The sequence below is a fragment of the Mesocricetus auratus genome, unplaced genomic scaffold (genome assembly GCF_017639785.1).
Source record: "Mesocricetus auratus isolate SY011 unplaced genomic scaffold, BCM_Maur_2.0 Super-Scaffold_4256, whole genome shotgun sequence".
NCBI classification, from domain to species: Eukaryota; Metazoa; Chordata; class Mammalia; order Rodentia; family Cricetidae; genus Mesocricetus; species Mesocricetus auratus.
Window position 1 is genome coordinate 20,421,562 of NW_024429182.1, and position 18,604 is coordinate 20,440,165.

Genomic DNA, 18,604 nt, shown 5'->3' on the forward strand with positions numbered 1-18,604 from the left:
AATTAATAATAAATCTCTGTGTCATTATTTGGGTAGCTCAAAATAAGTCTATCTACAACTGTCACCTTGGGAACTGGAAGCTCCAGAAACAGAGGCCACACAGGTCTTGTCCAGTACAGGGATCCATTGCCTGGCACATTTCAGGTGACTGATGACAACAGTGACTGTCGCCCCTCACTATTCATTAGCATCTTGGAAACACCCTGACCTGACTGGTTATTGGAATCAGAGCCTCTGAATGTAGGGTCTTGGCACTGGAAAATGTTCTAAGCACCTATGGGATTGAGTATGCAGATGGGATGAAAGCCTTCCTAATGGAAGACACTCCAGGTCCGCCAGTGTCACGTGAAACTGCTCTGCGTGCTCGCCTGGCCTGCGGTCTACGCCTGTGTTCACACCAGCCTGAGATGCTCAGCGCACACCAAGCTGGAGTGTGCCCGTATGCCACGCCTACAGGTCTGTGTCCCACCAGGCCTGCTCCAGCCCTGCCGACCACTTCAGCGTTTCTTCTCTTTACCTCACACTAGTGTCCGCTCTTGGTGGCTTTGATGAAGTGATCAGACTATTTATTACAGTTCTTTTTTCTTAGTAGCTCACTATTTTTGTGTGCTTGTATGTATGCGGTGCATGTTCTTGTGTGTGTGTGTGTGTGTGTGTGTGTGCGCGTGTGTGGAGGCTAGAGGTCAATGTTGATGTGGTGTTGACCTCCTCTATCCCTCTGCACCTTAGTTTTTGAGGGGGAGTCTCTTAACTGAATCTGGGGTTGATCAGTTGAGCTAGGCCGGCCGGCCAGTGAGTTCCAGGGAGGTAGGGAATCACCTCTCCCTGCCTCCCCCTCCCTTCAGTACTTGGCAGGCACTCTACAGACTGAGCTATCTCTCCAGCCCTACAACTCACTATTTTAAGAAGCAAACTCATGACAGAAATCATAAGCTATTGAAAGCAGCCTCAGCTCGAAGAGACTAGCACTCAAGATGCAAGGACAGAAAGCTGGAGGCTGGCATGGACCACTGGTGTGTTGTCCACTGTGGTAGCCACAGCCCTGCCTCACACAAAGTGCTCTCAGCGCCTCTCATGCAGCCATGCCTTCTGCTGATACCCATGTCACAGATGGGAGTGTGTTTAGTGTGATGCCTGTCAGCTGGGGGTCAACCTCCGTCTATTTGTCCTTGAAAAAATATTTATTTCACTGCATCTGTGTCTATGTGTGTGTGAGTGCACACACACACACACGAGTGTGCTGTGTGCTGTGTGTCAGTGTCCACAGAGGTCAGAAGAAGGCATAGGATCCCCTGGAACTGTAGTGGAACTGTAGTTTCAGTATTGTGAGCTGTCTAAAGGAAATGCTAAGAACTGAACTCCAGACCTCTGCAAGAGCAGTGTGTGATCTCAGCTACCGGGCTGTCTCTCCAGCCCTGTCATCCACTGTTTCTAATGAGCTGCCAGCTGCCAGAGCTCCGACCTCACGCTAGCTTGTGGCTTCTTTGCTGTGAAGTAAAGAGGACAGAAAATGAAGACAAAGAGAAGGACAGCCCGAGCCACGTGCAGTGTGCAGGGGACAGAAGCTCAGCAGCCGAGGGCTTGGCTACTCCCCTGACCATACATGGCACGGCAAGGGCTTTCCTGGGACTTTCTAACCCTGCCTCTCCGGCATTCCTGGCCGGTGTCCTACACATGGGCGACACTGGCCGGCAGCAGCAGTGACAGAGAAGCTTGCAAGGGAGCCTGTTAGAGATGGTGAGTAAGAGTTGCATCTTCCTCACTGGCCTTTCTTTCCCTCACTGTAAGCCAGTTCCAAGACATGAAGGCTCAAGTATCCCGGTTCAATACCTGTAACTGTACCTTTACTACAGTGAAGTTCTGGAACCTGGCTTTTAATTTTTTTCCCTAGGTACAAAATACTACTTAAAAAATTTCATTGCATATGTGCAGGTCTCAACTTTTATTTGATGTGAGGCCTTTCTTGTTCAGTCTCCCACACAACCAGGATGCAGGGGAGGTGTTTGAGCTCCCTTTGTTTCCTGATGGAGGCCTTGGGTTCAGATCAGCGATCTCATCTTTACTTGTCCAGCTTCTTCCTGCTGCTTTCTCAGCAGCGTGGACCATTTTTTTACTGATGTATGATACATGTTTGCTGTGACTCACCCAGGGGAACTTTGCTCAACCAGGAAGGAAATCTTCTATGGTTTCCTTTTTTTCTGTGTGCAAGTCCTAGACTTTTTAGATGCATAAAATCACTCATATATATATACATGAGTGTATATAAATATGAATGTATATTTATGTGAGCATATACATACATACAAATATATGAGTGATTTATATACTGGTTATATATGTTTATATAGAGAGAAAGGTAGAGTGAGAGAGAGGAGAGAAACTTGAAAGTAGAAGTAGAACTTTCTGGAAGTGGTGTGGCAGGGGCATGCTCAAAGTGCATTACATGTTTGTATGAAAATGGCCTTGTATAATATATAACATAAAAGTATGTAATAACATTATAACGTATAATAAATATTATGTACAATTGGAAAGTTAAGATGGCTTTGGTTTAAATATTAGTTTATAATTTATAGTTTTGGGTTTTTAACTTATTCTAGGAGGAAAATCACAAAGTAAGAAGTAGAAGTCAAACTCGGGCCAAATCGTGCTTATTTAGCACCTTGTTTCTGGAAATTAGATTTGTTTCAGCAGAGTGTCTCAGATGGGTTGAGTTGAGATGAGGGGTCAACTCTCTCATTAATATGATGAGTTCAGAGTCATTCTGAACCAAGATCAAGTTGTTGAAGTGTATGCTAAAGTAATTTGTGAACTAGAAGAATCTCTGGTTAGATACCACTAAACTTTGTGAGCTTTTCTGAAAATAACCCAGGTGACTGCTAATGAATGAGGGACTAAAGAGTGGTGGAGCACGTATACTAAATATACATTCAATGTATGTGTGTGTGTGTACATGTGTATGCGTATACTAAATATACATTCAATGTATATGTGTGTGTCTGTACATATGTATGTGTATGATGTTCTTGGCTGAATATTACCCAGTCCTTATAGAGGAGATCCTGAGGTTTGCCACAACCTTGAGGGCTTAGAGAGCATCATGCTGAAGGAGGCATGCCATACACAACTATGGCAAATCTCACTTAGAATTTAAAGAGAAGTGATGAGAAACAATGGGAGTTAGGAAAACCTGTGAATATTTACTACTGACCTCTAGAAGGAAACCCACTTTGGTCTAGGTTTCCAAACCCGGGCTACAGGGATGATAGCTCTGTCCTTATGGGAAGTCATCAGAACAAAGTCAATGGCAGTAACTGTCCTTTCACACTTCCCCCTCATAAGACTCAAACGCATGAGGGATACTCAGCCTCAGAAGAGGCAAAGTATCCCTCAGAAACATTCTATAGATGTGACAGTGATCCACAATGCCGTCCCTTGGGCTGTGGCTGCTTGATGCTAACAGTTCTATCTAACAAGCTCATGCTGAGGGGCTTCCCCATGCCATGTTAAAGAACATGGCCTTGTGTGAGTCCCATCATGCCCAGAACACTTGCAGGTTGGAAGGAGCTGCCACAGACAGTGTATCCTTGAGATTTTCCTGGGAAGTGAGCAGGACAAGTGAACAGTGTCCCATTTCCAGAATGGAAAAACTGGGCCTGGCATGATAGAGGGCCTGTGGGCATATGGAGACAAGAAAATTTGTCTTCTCCAAGACCATACAACTTCAAAGTGGCTAAGGTTGTACCAAAACCTAGATCGTGTGGCCCAGGGCCCAGGGTTACTTCACCCCACCCAGCTGCATCTCTAGAGGGCACTGTGCCATCCTTTCCTCTCCATAACAGCATGGCCCTGTGTTTCTACAAAATATGAAAGTCTTTCTGAAATTGGCCAAAACCTTCGTCATCTGAATGTTGATAAACAATGCATGCAAAGACCCATTTGTTGCTTCCCAAAGGAATCTTTGTCTGTAGCCCCTGACATAATCACTGATGAGATAAGTCTGTACAGCTGCATACACCATAGTGCTCAGCAATTGCTCTTGGGACACCTGTAGGCTCGGGTAGTGTCAGCGTGAAAGGCAGTGGTTGGAGCCTTTGGGCAAGGAGACCATGATCTGAGAGTCCCAGAGACCATCCAGGCTCTAGTTGTCAGAAGAATAGGTGCACTGACTCACCTGCAGAAACTGAGGGGTTGCAGGGAAGCCCTGTGTTGTGGTAGGGAAATGTCACCGGAGGATTCGGGTCTGATGACAGCTGACTTAGCTGTGTGATGACCCATTCATAGGCTTGGGAAAACAAACTGTTACTAAGTGGCAGAGCAGTGGGCAAAGTCACTGTTGTGATGTACGAGGGGCTGTCTTAATAAAGGATGTACTCTTTAGGGTGGAGTCAGGAGAGGTATAGGTTATAGGGTCTTAAAACCCTTTCTATTCTCCAAGGATTTTCCCATTCTTTAGCCCCTGTGACTTCCAGCCCCAAGATGATTGGGTTTTCTTAGTTTTTCACAGGCAGGGCTGTGTGACCTGTGCCCGACCTTGGGTTCTCTGATCTGGATCTAGCCTTGGGCTGAATTTGGTACCAGGACCAGGATAAGCTGCAAGGAGTTCCAGCTGTCCCAACCTGTTCCTGACATGACTTCCCACAAGTCCCTGGGTCTTTCTCTTCTATGCCTTGCAATGAAGTACTGGGGTATAAAATAGACCTTTGAGGCATTTCAGGCCTAATATGTTCTCATTCGTTTGGATGCTTTAATTTTTTTGTTATATCTATCTTTGGGAAGGAGGTGTGCCCATGCCATGGCAGGTGTATGTGGGTCAGAGAACAACTTAGTGGAGTTGGTTCTCGCCTTTTCTTTAATGTGGGTCTCAGGGATGGAACTCAGGTCATCAGGCTTGTGTGCCAAGTACTTTTATCTGCTGAATCATCTCTCTGCTCCCACCCCAGTATTTCTACTGTCAGAAAACATTTAGTGTTAAAATTTAGCAAATGTGTTGCTGATTGAGTGACAGACCCAGTCTGGGGGGGGCTGTAGGGGAGATCAAGAGCTGGGGGCAGGAGGAGCCAGGATGTCAGGAGATGGGACTAGATGAGGGCCCAGCCAGGAACCAGGAATAAAGATGGGTGAAAGTCCAGGAGGCAGGGAGAAGAAGCAAACAGGGCCAGGGAAGGCCCCTGGCTAAGCCATAGCAGGGTCCACCGACTGCTTCCAGCAGCAGGGCAAGGACTTGATGGAGCACCCTGCACAGATGTGCCAGTCAGCCCAAACTGGAATGATGGACAGGGATGAGGGAGCAGAAAGGAGCCACCAGAGGCCTTGGCAGGACCTTACCCTGATAAGAGGTGTGTGCAGGAAACTTGGTATGCTGTGGGGTAGAAAGTTTGTGTGTTGATTACACACAATGGGGAGGGATAAGCCAGGTGTAGAGGGAGACCCAGGGAGACAGGGGTAAGCCCAGCTCCCCGTTACCCTGACCGTTTCAGCTCATGGCCTGAGCCTCCCCTCAGTCTTGGTAAAACCTGCAGCCTCCTCTCTCTCTGGTTAACTCCCCTGAGAAGGTGGTTACTAGTCAGGGGTTACGTCATAGCCTTTTGGGGATTTGATCTGCTTTAAGCTGAAAATATTCCTGAGCACTTCTAAATTCTCAGTTCTCCCCTTGACAGGCATTCTGAGAAAAAACAATTTCCAGTATTTTGATGAGACCCCCAGCCTAGTCGTGGCTGGGGAGCTGGAGGGGGAAAAGGAAAGCCCACAGCCATTGGCACAGCTCTCCGCTCTCCGGGGCTCCTGCACTGACTGTGTTCCTAGGCTGACACTGGGAACTGAGATGCGCCGGTGAAGTCCGTCTCTGGGTTAAGTTCACCTCTGCCAGGCTTGGAGGCAGAGGTTCGGGAGGCCGCTAACCGTTCCTGGGAGTTTTAAAGTGTCTTTCTCTCTTGCAGAGTTTCTCACTGAATTTCACACTGCCAGTGAATACGGTAAGTAGAGTGGTCAGACCCCCATCTCCAGGGAGTGGGAGGTCAGGGTAGAGCTTACAGTGGGGACGCAGGAACTCTCTCCCGCACACGCTGCGAGTATCGTGATAAAGCCTGTTCTGAGAGCAGCGTTTGTTTGAATGTAAATACCCCCGTGCGGTGTGTATTGTAAATTACCCCCACGTGGTGTGTATTGTAAATTACCCCCACGTGGTGTGTATTGTAAATTACCCCCACGTGGTGTGTATTGTAAATTACCCCCGTGCGGTGTGTATTGTAAATTACCCCCACGTGGTGTGTATTGTAAATTACCCCCGTGCGGTGTGTATTGTAAATTACCCCCGTGCGGCGTGTATTGGGGTATGGGCACACATGTACCATTGCATGTGTGAACAACTTGCTGAAGGGAGCCATCCTCTCCTTCCATCATTTGGGTTCAGGGATTGAACTCAGGCCATGAGGCTTTGCAGCAAGCTCCCTACCCACTAAGCCATGTCTCTGTCCCCAAGGAGAGCAATATTTTCTTTTTAATCTTTAAAAACTATAAGTACATTTTGAAAAAGAAAATTAAATTCCTAAATTCCCATCAGCAGAAAATACCTGCACAGCGCCCCCTGCTGTCTGACTTTAGAGGCTCTCTGAGGTGTTCTTCCCAATGTGTGCTCTTACTCTATGTGTAATTTTGTGCCTTAAATATTTCCCATCAGTCCTTGTAAGCACAACTGAGGATAGCTGTCCGTTATTTCTTCAAGAGATTTGTTTTATGTAATGATTCCAGACAGGAGTAGCTGTGTGATGAACATCATTACAGAGCAGACTTGTCTGTGGTTTCCTTTTTTGAGATAAGGACTCCCAGTGTAGCTCTGATTGGCCTTGAGCCTGCAGCGCCCCTACCTTCACCTCCTCAGTGTATGTGCCACTGTGTCCGGCTGCGTGTGTGTTTGAGATCACTTCCTAAGTATGGGGTCTGGGAAGAGAGTGGTTAGGCCAATCAGGGATGAGCATTTTCAGTGGGTAAGGTTACTGCTGTCTGTAACCTAGGGCTGTGTTACCTTACACAAGTCCCCTCCCTTCCCTGTGCCTTGTTCTTCTCATCTGTAAAACGGAGGCCATGTTGATCCTGCCTCACTGGGTGCTGTGAGGTGTGAGTGGGTCAGTCTGGGGAAGGGATTCGGGCGGCCTGGCACACAACGGGTGCAATTGACAGGTGCTCATGAGAGCAGAAATCCCACCAGGAGAAACAGGAAGTAAACAGGAAGACAGTCATGCTGCCTAGGAGAGATGGAGGGAGAGAAGCCTCACCCAAGCTCCCCCTCCTACCTCTCTCTCTCTCTCTCTCTCTCTCTCTCTCTCTCTCTCTCTCTCTCTCTCTCTCTCTCTCTCTCTCTCTCTCACACACACACACACACATACACTGCCTCTGTCTTCCAAGTGCTGAGATTAAAGGCATGTGTCCACTATGCCTGATACGTTTTTATTTTTTGCCCTAGCCAGCCTCAGCAAATTTCTGTACTTTGATGACAGAACACCTTACCTGAAATAACGGTTGACCCTTGCTGGCATCCTCAGAAAGACAATACTTTACGCTGATGCAGGACCCCAGTGATATGCCAGGGTGTGGGGTCATGTTTATGTGAAAATGGCCACCTACAGAACAGGCAGCACTGCCAACGTCCCTGATGGGAACTCACTAGGAAAGAGGTCTGTCCTGAAGTTCAAATGCTCAAGTTCAGGGCTCACCCGTGCAGACGTGGTTCTGAGTAGTGAAGGCTCTCTGAGGTCTGTTCCTCCTTTCTCACGGATGTTAACTGTAAAAGAGATGCCATTTCGACTGTCAAGGTAGCCGAGACAGTTAAATTAAAACCGACCTGATTAGTGCTGTGAACATAAGGTCATGATTGTGGTGCTTATTCGATCCCTAAAGCCCCCAGAGACAGCTATTACTGCCCCTGTTTTACTTAGTTTTCTTCTTCCATTTCCAGGCATGTATATGAGGTTTGCCTTCATGTTATGCATGTTTTGCACGTGTGTGTGCAAGAACATTTATGTGCGTGTGGAGGCCCACGGTTGGTGTTAGGAATCATCCTCCATGACTCCTCCATTCTGTTCAGTGACGCTGGGTCTCCCAATCAAACCCAGACCCTACTGGTGGGCTATGGCTAGTCTTGCTTTAGGAATCCCATCTCTGCCTTCTGAACCTGAAATTACAGGAAGATTGTGACTCCCACCGGGCATTTGTATGAGTTCTGGGGATTTGAATTCTGGTCCTAAAACTTAGCCACTGAGCCACCCCCACCCCCAGCCACTGTTTCCCTTATTTTAGACGAAGAGATGAGATGAGACCCTGAGGCTTCTGGGCAGAGGAAGGAGCATCCCACTGCAGGCAGAGTAAGCCCCCAATTGCGACCATTTTAGCTCTGTTGGTGGTACTAGGAATCTCATGCACACTGAGCTGGTACCCATCCTACCACTGAGCCCCCAGGGCCCAGGATGAGGCCACATAACATAGTTGCTTGTATAAAGCATTGCTCCCAGAGATGCACTTGAACTACCTCAGACAGGGGTGACATGAAGCACCCCTCCTTCCTCAAGTGAAACGTGGACCAGAAAGTGTGCTTCAGTGTGGGCTCATCCCAGGCCTGTGGACGATCAACAGAAGCCATTGCTCTACTCTATGTTTGGAAGCAGGCATGGCTTCCTTAAGAAGCCTCCTGAGGAAGCCTTACCGCAGTGCTTATATTTTCTTGTAGTGGGGAAAAGTAGGCTGGTCTTCTGGCCCCAGCATGAAGGCTAGGGACAGGAGATGTAGAATGTGTTATGGCAGATTCACCAGGTAGATAGTGAAGGCATCATTTGACTTTTGGAATTTGTTTCCCTCATAGCCTAATTTCACTCTAATCCTTATCTGGGAAGCGCTCACACAAGTCTCTGCAGTTGCTGTTACTAATCGTTTAGTGGAAAGGCGGCTCCACCGTTGACAGGATGCTTTGCATGGTGAATGCTCTGTGTATTTTCTTTTCTTACATTGCATATTCTCTTTTCACACAGACTTCCTCTCCACTTGCCACGAGTGCCAAAGCCAATGTAAGTGTCCACTTCAATGACCCCGCTTTGGTTCTGTCACCTATGGCGGTACCAATGCTCTCCCTATCACTTGCATCTGTCTTAGGGTTAATGTTTGACATGTGAACGGTTGCCATGCCCAGAACTAGACTCAGTAATTATTCCTATTGCCACCCCTACTCCAAAACAAGAGAGAGAGAGAGTGTAAAACCACAGGCCATGGGACCAGAGAGATGGCTAAGCAGTTACGAGTACTTACATTAAGACCTCTGTTCAATTCCCAGCACCAACACAGTAGCTCACAACTGCCCGTAACCTAGTTCTTGAGAATCTTGGGCCCTCTTCTCTCTCTCTCTCTCTCACACACACACACACACACACACACACACACACACACACACACACACGCTAAAATAAACATTAAAACACACAAACATACACACACACACACGCTAAAATAAATAAACATTAAAACACACAAACATACATACACACACACACACGCTAAAATAAATAAACATTAAAACACACAAACATACATACACACAGGCAAATTCACAGAGCATGGAGAAAAGCAGTCAGGCATATAAGTGTCCATACTTGTGTTTGTGTCTGTATGTTGGAAGCCAGACAAAACCTATCTACAGGGACAGACTTCAGGATAATGATCACATGTGGGGACTGGGGAGCATGCTAGGTCTTGATGTGATCATCAGTTATATGTGTGAAATGTCATTCTGCAAACAGCCTTCAGTCTATATATTTGTGACATGGATTTCCACCCTTTATAAAATCACACCCTACTATGGAACCCAGTGTTCTATTTGTTACATATTTATAGGGATTTGCATATTGTCTTTAGTATTTCCAGAAAAAAATCTGCAAACCTGAAACCTTGTGGGGATACAAATATGACTGTTACTATTCAGATCAAGATGAACATTTGAAAACTGGTTAATTCATTTGATATAACATTTTTCAAAACTACATCAGAGACAGGCATTGATGGTGCACGCCTTTGGTCTCAGCTCTCAAGAGGCAGAGGCAGGTGGATCTCTGTGAGTTTGAGGCCAGCCTGGTCTACAGAGCGAGTTCCAGGACAGGCTCCAAAGCAATACAGAGAAGCTCTGTCTCGAAAAACCAAACCAAACTAAACCAAACAGCAACAACAACAAAAAGTCATAATAGATGACGTAGGAAATACCAGTAGCACCGACTTCTTGCTTTCTCTCTATATATGTTATTCTATTTAATACAATATTTTTATTTATTCTTTTAGAATTCCATGCACATAGACACTGCATTTCAACTGTAGTCACTCCCCACTCTTAACTCCAGCTGTCCTCAAATTCCCCTAAGTCACCCTTGAAGCTTCATGCCCCTGTTTTTTCTTTTTTAATAACCAGCTGAATCCAATTTGTGTTGCCCTTGTGCACATAGTTTTTTAAGCCATCCGCTGGAGCAGGGCCAACCTACCAGAGCCCAAACCTCTAAAGGAAACTGACCCTCCCTCTGCTAATCGCCATCAGCTGTCGCTGTCTCCTCAGCTAGTGGTGGGAGCTCCTTGCCACCCTGGTCTTCCTTGACTTCCTTTCCTCCCTACTCTTCTGAAACTCCTTGAGCCTTAGTGAAGGAGGCACAATGTAGAAACTCTACTCACCACTGAGCACTCCACACACACCTGTTCTCTGCGCTCTCACTAGTTGTGAGTCTACAAAGCACAGAAGTGACTTTCCCAGACTGAATGTGAGCATGGCATCTACCCAAGGCTCTGAACGGTACCTTGGCTTTTCTTCTGGTAGGATGTAAAGGATGCTTCTGCTTCTGCTCCCTGGGGCTCCTGCTTAAATCAGTTGTCCACTTTTCTAATAGATGATCACCGTCCCAAACAGATTCAAACTATGCAAATTCACCAGTCGTAGACACTTCAAGTATCTTTGAAATATTTCATTTCTCCAGTGCATCCAGGGCCCATGCATGCTGTTGTTTGTTTTTAATCACCGAAAGCATCTTCTATTCTTGAAGAATTTGGGCTTCCCTGACTTGGCTTTATCTCTCTGTGCCAGGACTGTGGTCCCTCTATTGGACTAGCAGCTGGAATCCCATCCCTGCTGGCCACAGCCCTGCTGGTGGCCTTGCTGTTTACTTTGATTCAGCGAAGAAGAAGCATCGATGAGCCCGTTGAGGTGATCACTGCTTCTTTGGGTGTGAATGTGTAGCTTGAATCAGTATCTCAGTGAGCTGGCCTCTGCCTGGGCTAAGCATGACAGAACCTAGGATCTGTGTTGTTTCTGAGGACAAGGAGGTAGATGTTTCTGGACTGAAATGTCCTCTGTAAGTAGACTCAGGCAGAGCTGATTTGCATATAACTCTCTGGTCGCTTGAACAAATCTCTGGTAATAAGATGACATTTGGAATGGCAAAAAATAGGAAGGGAGGGAGATGATTGATGCAAACATATGTCTGTCGGGTGGGGTGTTATCTACACCGAGGGAGGAAAGGGCACACGTTTCATCATTGGATAGTAAGAAAATGAGGGAAAATTAGAGACAAAGAAATGCCGAAGTGTCTATGAAACCCTGCCCATTCCTGTGTCTAAGCATGGACTCCCTAACATCACATACCTGTGTCAGATTTGCTCTGGGGACCATGCATGGTCGCCTAGATCCATACCCAACAAGGTTTCGCAGTATGATATACCTGTGGAAATAGCCTCTGGGTTCTGACTTCACTCTCTACTCATGAACGATCATTGTTGTTTTCATACTGGTAGATATTAACACGGGAAGATAGAAAGCCTGGTTCTAATCCTGCCTCTGAACTGTATGATTTATGTGAACCTGGACAAGTGACTCAACATTTTCTATCCCTTGGTTAGTTCAAGTCTTTAACAGGTGTCATGAAGCTCTCCTCTCAGGCTGGGGGTGCAACTCATGACACAGTACGCACACCTGGTATGTGCAAGGCTATGAGATTCAACCCCAGCATCACAAACAACAATAATAAAAGTAAACACTGCCTATTTTAAGAGGTGGGGCAGTTGTAAGGATGGCATGAGATAATGGGTGATATAAACCACTACAGCATGTGGAGATATGTATTAGCAAGCTGTAAACTGGACATACATCAAGCAGTACTATGGTTGTTGGTGGCATTGTTTATTTAGGCAATAGTTTCTTAACTTTCAGAAGGCTAAAATATATCAGCTACTAAGTTAATTAAATCAGGAATTTCTGGGGCTGGAGAGATGGCTCAGTGGTTAAGAGCCCTGATTGCTCTCCCAGAGGACCTGGATTCAATTTCCAGCATCCACACAGTGGCTCACAACCACTTGTTACTTTAGTGCCAAGGGATCCAACACAGTTTTCTGGCTCCCAAACGGATGTGGTACACAGACATACATGCAGGCCGACATCCTAACACATAAAACAAAACAAAATAAATGAAGGGATTTCTGGTGATAGAACTGTGCAATTGTTTGAAAAGCACTGCGGAGGGGCTTTGTTTGATTGCTCTTGGTAGTGGGGCTCAAATCCTGGACCTTTCCCATATGCTAGACTTGTACTCCACCACTGAGTTGCACTCCCAAGCCAACACATGTTTTTATTGTGTATATAGTCCCCCTGAACATCATCCACAAAGGATACATTTCAAGACTGCTTAGTAGTCACTTGATACTGTGAGGTGTACTGAACTGCATATGGACACCTTGCACAAAAATATGATAACAATAAGTCAGTCACACTGAAAGATTAACATTCTTAATTAATAGTGAAATTGACTTAAGATAGAACAATAAATGTGAATGAAGTCACTTGGCCTCTCTGTCAACTGTCACAGGCCTGATATCCTATGCAGCATGGATACACTGAGCGAGGGGATAGGACAAGGTAGGGTGGGTCAAGTTTTTGTCACCCTATTCGAAACGGAAGCTTAAAACTTTCAGCTTCTGGAATTTCCATTGGCATCTTAAGGTCCCAGTTGGCTGCTGGGCACCTCTGCATGCGCACGTGTGGGGGGAATTACTGTAACTTTAGGTGTGTGTTAATGAGAAAGTAGAGCACAGAGAACACAGTTGTGGACTCATGGCCAATCCTGTTCATCTCGCCTCCTGCTCACTTCTTCATGATGCCAGCTTTGGACTGTTTCTGAGTAGTGATGCTTCTTGAGTCTGTTCATTTAGCTCGAGGTAGGCTCTTGTCTGCATGTTTGTTGTGTTTTAGAACCTTCTGGCAATTCTAAAGTGCACTGTGGTTTAAAACACAAAGACTCGAATGGCTACAGCTATGGCCCTTCACTAGTTATTTTTTATTTTTAACCATTTTAGGAAAGTGAGAGACCATGTGAAATTTCAGAACTCTACGACAATCCCAAGATATCCGAGGTAAGAACTCTTCGTTATAACCCACACTTGGCTAAAAGGATTTTAGACAGCGCAAAGAGGCCATGTGAGACCCTTGGAAGGGAGATTATACACTGCGACATCACAAAGAAGGTGGGCAGTGTGCCTTTACTGACCAGACAGGAATTCAAAGTTGATTTAGCATTAGAAAATTGGGGGTTAGACTGAAGCTCAGTGGTAAAATGATGACCTAGCGCATAAAGTCACTGGATTCTGTGTCTAGCACGGAAAATTAAAACAACAACAGCAAAAAAGAAAATCAATTGAATATAATTTATTCAGTTGGCAAAAGAAACAGATGTATGGACACATTAATAGGAGAAAAGGGTTTTTAAAAAGGTAAATCACTTGTGATAAGAGCTTTTTATTCTTATTTATTTATTTGTGTGTGTGTACAATGTGTGTGTGCTTCCAGGGATTCTCCTGTCTCTGTCCCCATCTTCCTGTGAGAGTGCTGGATTATATATTAATATATTACATATTATATATTACATATACTATATAGTGCTTGCACTATATGTCTGCTTTTTACGTCAGTTCTGAGTATTCAAAACTTACATTTGCATAGCAGGCATCATTTCTCCCCAGTCCCTGATAAGGACTTTCAAAGGTGAGATAGAATAGGAACTTAACTTGAAAAGGGATACCTAAGGGAATATGTCTTTAAGATAAAAAAATAAATAAAAAAATGTTCATTGCTTATATTTAGCACTGGAGTTTAGAACCTAACCAACACAATGGAATAAGAAAAAGCAAACATAACATTGAGAAGGAAGAAGTAAAATTATAGTTTTCAGATCATATATACCTTTCAACACAGAAAAATTAATAATCTACACATAGGTTAGTAGCAAAGTAGTCAAATAAATTTATGCATATAAAAACAATACAGATTATTTAGCTTAGAGGTAGAGCATTCTCTGAGCACAAGCAAAGCCTAGGCTTGAGATCCAACACTGGAAAAAAAACCCAACACCCAAAAGAAATGTGCATTTTTTTAATATCAAGACCTACCAGTTAGAAAAAGGAATTTTATAAAGTCCTATTTTACAGTGGTAATAAAATGCATAGAATGCTAAAAACAAATCTGATAAAATGTCTAATCCTGTTATAGATATATAAAACTTCAATAAAAAGCATTCAACAATAGCTAAGTTATGATGGTTATATACTATGGCTCTGGAAAGAAAGACTCAACATTATACAGATGTCAAATTTGTGATACTTTTAGTATGTCATTATGGATGTAATTATGGAGCTAGAGAGCAGTTAAAAGTACTTAAAAGTACTTTTTTTTTAAAAAAGAAGACCTGGGTTCAGTTCCCAGCACCCGTATGACGGCTCACAATGGTCTATAACTAATTCTAGGGCATCTGCACCCTTCTGACTGTCTCAGATACCAGGCATGCACATTTAGGCAAAACACTTATACAAATAAAAACTTTTAAATTAAAATAAGTAAATACAATTGTGATGTAAATCCCAACACATTTCTCAATAAGCTTAGTAAGATTCTAAAGTTTATAGGGAATAAAACGAGAAAACTAATTAAAATGAATATGTAGGGCTGGAGAGATGGCTCAGCAGTTAAGAGCACTGACTGTTTTTCCAGAGGTCTTGAGTTCAACTCTCAGAAACCACATGATGGCTCACAACCATCTATAATGAGATTTGGTGCCCTCTTCTGGCTTGCAGGTATACATGCAGGCAGAACACTATAACAAATAAATAAATAAATCTTTTAAAAGAATGAACACGTAGAAAAAATGAAAAAGAAAAGCAAGATAGAAGGCTTGAACCCAACTATATCAATGATCACTTTAGATGTAAATGACCTAAACAGCTCCAATTACAAGGCAGAGATAGTCAGTTTGATCAAAAAGCAATACCCAACTTTATAAAAATCTGCAGAACCACACTTTGTGACTATAAAGATGAAAACTTGAGACACTGTGTTAACAATAGTCAGAGTTGTGTGGCAATAAAAAACCCTTGGAGGCAGTAAGCTCAGGCAACTGTAGACACCACTCATTTCTGGCCCCTCAAGAGCCAGTGTCTCTAGTCTCCTGATTCCCTCTATCTTGCCAACCATTGTTTCAAATGTTTGGCCTGGTTTTTGGCTGTTTCCATTGGAAGGGTCAATATGGTTGTTTGAGTTCATCTTGGTCAGAAATTGAAGTCTCTCCTATATTATCTTTAAAAATCTGTTTTCTCAAGAATCCTAGGCGGTCACCCACACATGAAATGGACCCACGAGGTGCCGAAGGCCACATATATGTGACGACAGTCTCTGGACATGAGGAGCCCCTGCCTGACACCTACCGTCCTCCTGAAGAAACAGAGAGAAGGAGAGGGCTGTGGTGGCTTGTGCCAAGACTGAGCCTAGAATGATGTAGCTTTGACAGCTGACTCAGGCTGAACAGGGCTGGCAACCCCAGGATCTGTGCTTGGGAACCGTGCTTAGAGAGGCAAGGAGCCAGCTGCCTCCCATCCCGAAAACATTTCATTTATAGACCTGGGGTGTGTCTGGGTTGCTTCTCCTCATTAGGGGATGCTGCAGCAAGGTCCATCCAACCTCGGACCCGGCAGTTTAGTCATCAGAGCAGCCCAGGTGAGTTGCTCTGCATTCAGATGAGCCCACTTGGTCTTCTTTCTTAATCTAGAGATGTTTGCTTTGTGGTAAATTGGCGTGGCTTCTGAGTGTCCTGCCTTCTCCTCTGTCTGCTCCATCTCTCATCCTAAAACAATAAATAAACAAGGCTACAGGAGTTGGCTTTTCTGGGTGCGTTGGTTAAAGCCAGCTTGACACAAGTTAGGACATGAGTGACACAGAAGACTTGTGAAAGAAGCCATTTCTTCCTTCTTACTATCTCAGGGTAAAGCTCACACAGAGCCACCCAGCCCCGACACAGGGAGGCATGTGGCTAGACCATGTCACACAGCAGAGAAGGGGAGAGGGACATCTGAGTCAGACCTGCCACTGAGCAGCTGTGAGCATTCTGGCGACGTCACCTACATTTCCCAAGATTCTTTCACGTTTTATAAAATGTCCTTCATTTGAGCACTGGAAAAATAACAAAAGAAATAAAGGAAAGTGTTTCCACTTAGTAGACACGAGACATATTCATTCCCACTCCTCCCCCGTTCTTCCCACCTCTTCCTTGCCCTTGTCTGATCAAGTCAAACGACTGTTGTACAGCTTTTGTCACCCATAGTCACAAAATCAACAAGGAAAAATCGATTTCAAACTTTCTCCATGGCCTGCAATCCAATTGTTGGCATTTAAAAATAACTCTGGTTGTCACTAGCAGTCTACTCACTTGAACTTTGGACATCATTTGTCCTTGTGTGTCAACCAAGTTTAAATTCCAAGTACAGAGACCTGCGTTACACATTAATCTTCAGGATATCGACGTCTTTGATGGTTCATCTTCATTGTCAGCTTGTGGGACTTAGAATCACCATGGAAACACACCTCCAGAAAGATTTAACTGAACAAGAAGATCTGACAAATGTGAGAAGCACCATTCCATTGCCTGGGTTTCTGGATTGAATAGAAGGCACTTCAAGTTGAGCACACAGAGTTCATCACCCTCTGCTTCCTGACTACAGATAAAACGTGTGACCAGCTGTTGCATGATCCTGCCGCCATGCCTTCTCGGCTATGATGGACTGCACCCCAAATTGTGAGCCAAAATAAACCTTCCCACCCTCAAGTTGGTTTTAATCATGGCAATGAGAAGTACCTAATATGAAGCTGATGTTCATGTTTTAGTGACTTTCTTTGCAATGAGGCATTTTGTTTAGTATCATAAAGAAAAGATGTTTGTGAGGGAGAGAGATAAGGAGGACCAACGATGAACACAGGAACAAAGGGATGGGTTAGTGTGGTAGCCACACCTCTCCAGCTTGTGGCACAGGCCTTTGCTTTGACTTCCCCACTTGCTTCCAGGTGGTCACAGCTCCTTCTGATGCATGGCCACTGCCTTGGACAGGCCATGCTTCACAATGGGAGAGGTGAGGTCCAGGGCATCTCGGGGAACATCTGCAATCTTCATGAGCCACCTTGATATCCCCGGGAGCCATCTTTTCCCACACGGGGCCTCTGGATGTTCAGAAGTGATCCTATTTCTTGAACAAAGGGAATGGTTCTGTAAACCCAGTGACCACCACCCAGTAACAACTGCCTTTCAAAGCCCATCTGAAATTAAGAAAAATAACTGTGTTTCATGCGCCCAGATCCTTAGATAAGCTCATTTGGGCACCTTCAAGCAGCCGTGCCCAGGGATGCTGCACATCAACTTCTCTTACCGGGTGGGGAGGGACCTTGGACTCCCTGAGACCCTGATCTGACTGTGGCCTGTGGCTTCCACAAATATAGGTGTCAGCTCCAGCCCAGAACGTTGGTCACCTAGAGCCTCAGTTCTGTGCTTATAAAACTGACCCTAGAGGGCACCCGTGGAGCCTGATTGCAATACACATATCACATGGGGGAGGCGTGGTCCTGCCTCTGCTTGGTAAGCCAGGCTTTGTTGACTCCCGCTCTGAGGAGTCTAGGGTGGGTTGGAAGTGGCGGAGGTGGGGGGCGTGGGAGAAGGGGCAGGAGGGGGAGCTGGGGTTGGTATGTAAAATCAAAAATATTTTTTCTCTGAAAATTTTTTAATCATTTCCCTTGGAAGCAGTATCAGGCAAAGTAGAAATAAAAAAGAATTGTTAAATATGAAAGTCAATTAAACTGAAAGTGGGTGGGGACAGCCTTAGCTCATTCCTGATTTTAATGGAATCACTTCAAGATCAAAACTAAATTTTTTAAATAAATAAAAAAAGAAATACACATATCAGTAAGCCTTGTAATTGATTAAATGAGGTATGACCGTGTTTTAGATAATTTATTTTAATTCTACTTACAATCAATTGCTTAGAACCTTTATTTCAAATTGTTTTCACTAAAATTGCAAGATTCTGTATTTCTGTTGGTACAAAAGCTTATTTTGTAATCAGCTGAAAAATAAATGGCAGTTTGATGAACCTACAAACCTTCCGTGGCTCTTTTTCCCTGCGTTAAGGGTGCCACTTCCCCTTTTCTTTTTTCTCCTTCTTTCCCTCAGATGCTGGCCAGATTCCCCTCAGATGTCTGGTGCTTTGGGCTCCTGAACTTTCTGTAAAG

General features: G+C 44.7%; 1 protein-coding gene across 4 annotated transcripts; it reads left to right on the forward strand.

The window, feature by feature from the left end:
* Positions 1-1,383: 1,383 nt before the first annotated feature.
* Positions 1,384-18,469, forward strand: Opalin (oligodendrocytic myelin paranodal and inner loop protein). Of its 4 annotated transcripts, XM_005063608.4 has the most exons (6): positions 1,403-1,737; positions 5,940-5,975; positions 9,021-9,056; positions 11,102-11,221; positions 13,363-13,419; positions 15,655-18,469. In XM_005063608.4, exons 1-6 carry the CDS (start codon positions 1,735-1,737, stop codon positions 15,826-15,828), a joined length of 426 nt encoding a protein of 141 aa, XP_005063665.1. In that variant the 5' UTR covers positions 1,403-1,734; the 3' UTR covers positions 15,829-18,469. The 4 variants fall into 4 exon arrangements, with proteins under 4 accessions (XP_040600547.1, XP_012972700.1, XP_021079474.1 ...); XM_013117246.3 differs by lacking the exon at positions 11,102-11,221 and having other exon boundaries at positions 1,391-1,737; XM_040744613.1 differs by lacking the exons at positions 9,021-9,056; positions 11,102-11,221 and having other exon boundaries at positions 1,384-1,737.
* Positions 18,470-18,604: the final 135 nt, after the last annotated feature.

Bases quoted from the DNA above. Each gene is read 5' to 3' on its own strand.
- Opalin (XM_005063608.4), top strand. The intron at 5,976-9,020 runs GTAAGTAGAGTG...CTTTTCACACAG, and splicing joins TCACACTGCCAGTGAATACG to ACTTCCTCTCCACTTGCCAC. The intron at 9,057-11,101 runs GTAAGTGTCCAC...TCTCTGTGCCAG, and splicing joins CCACGAGTGCCAAAGCCAAT to GACTGTGGTCCCTCTATTGG.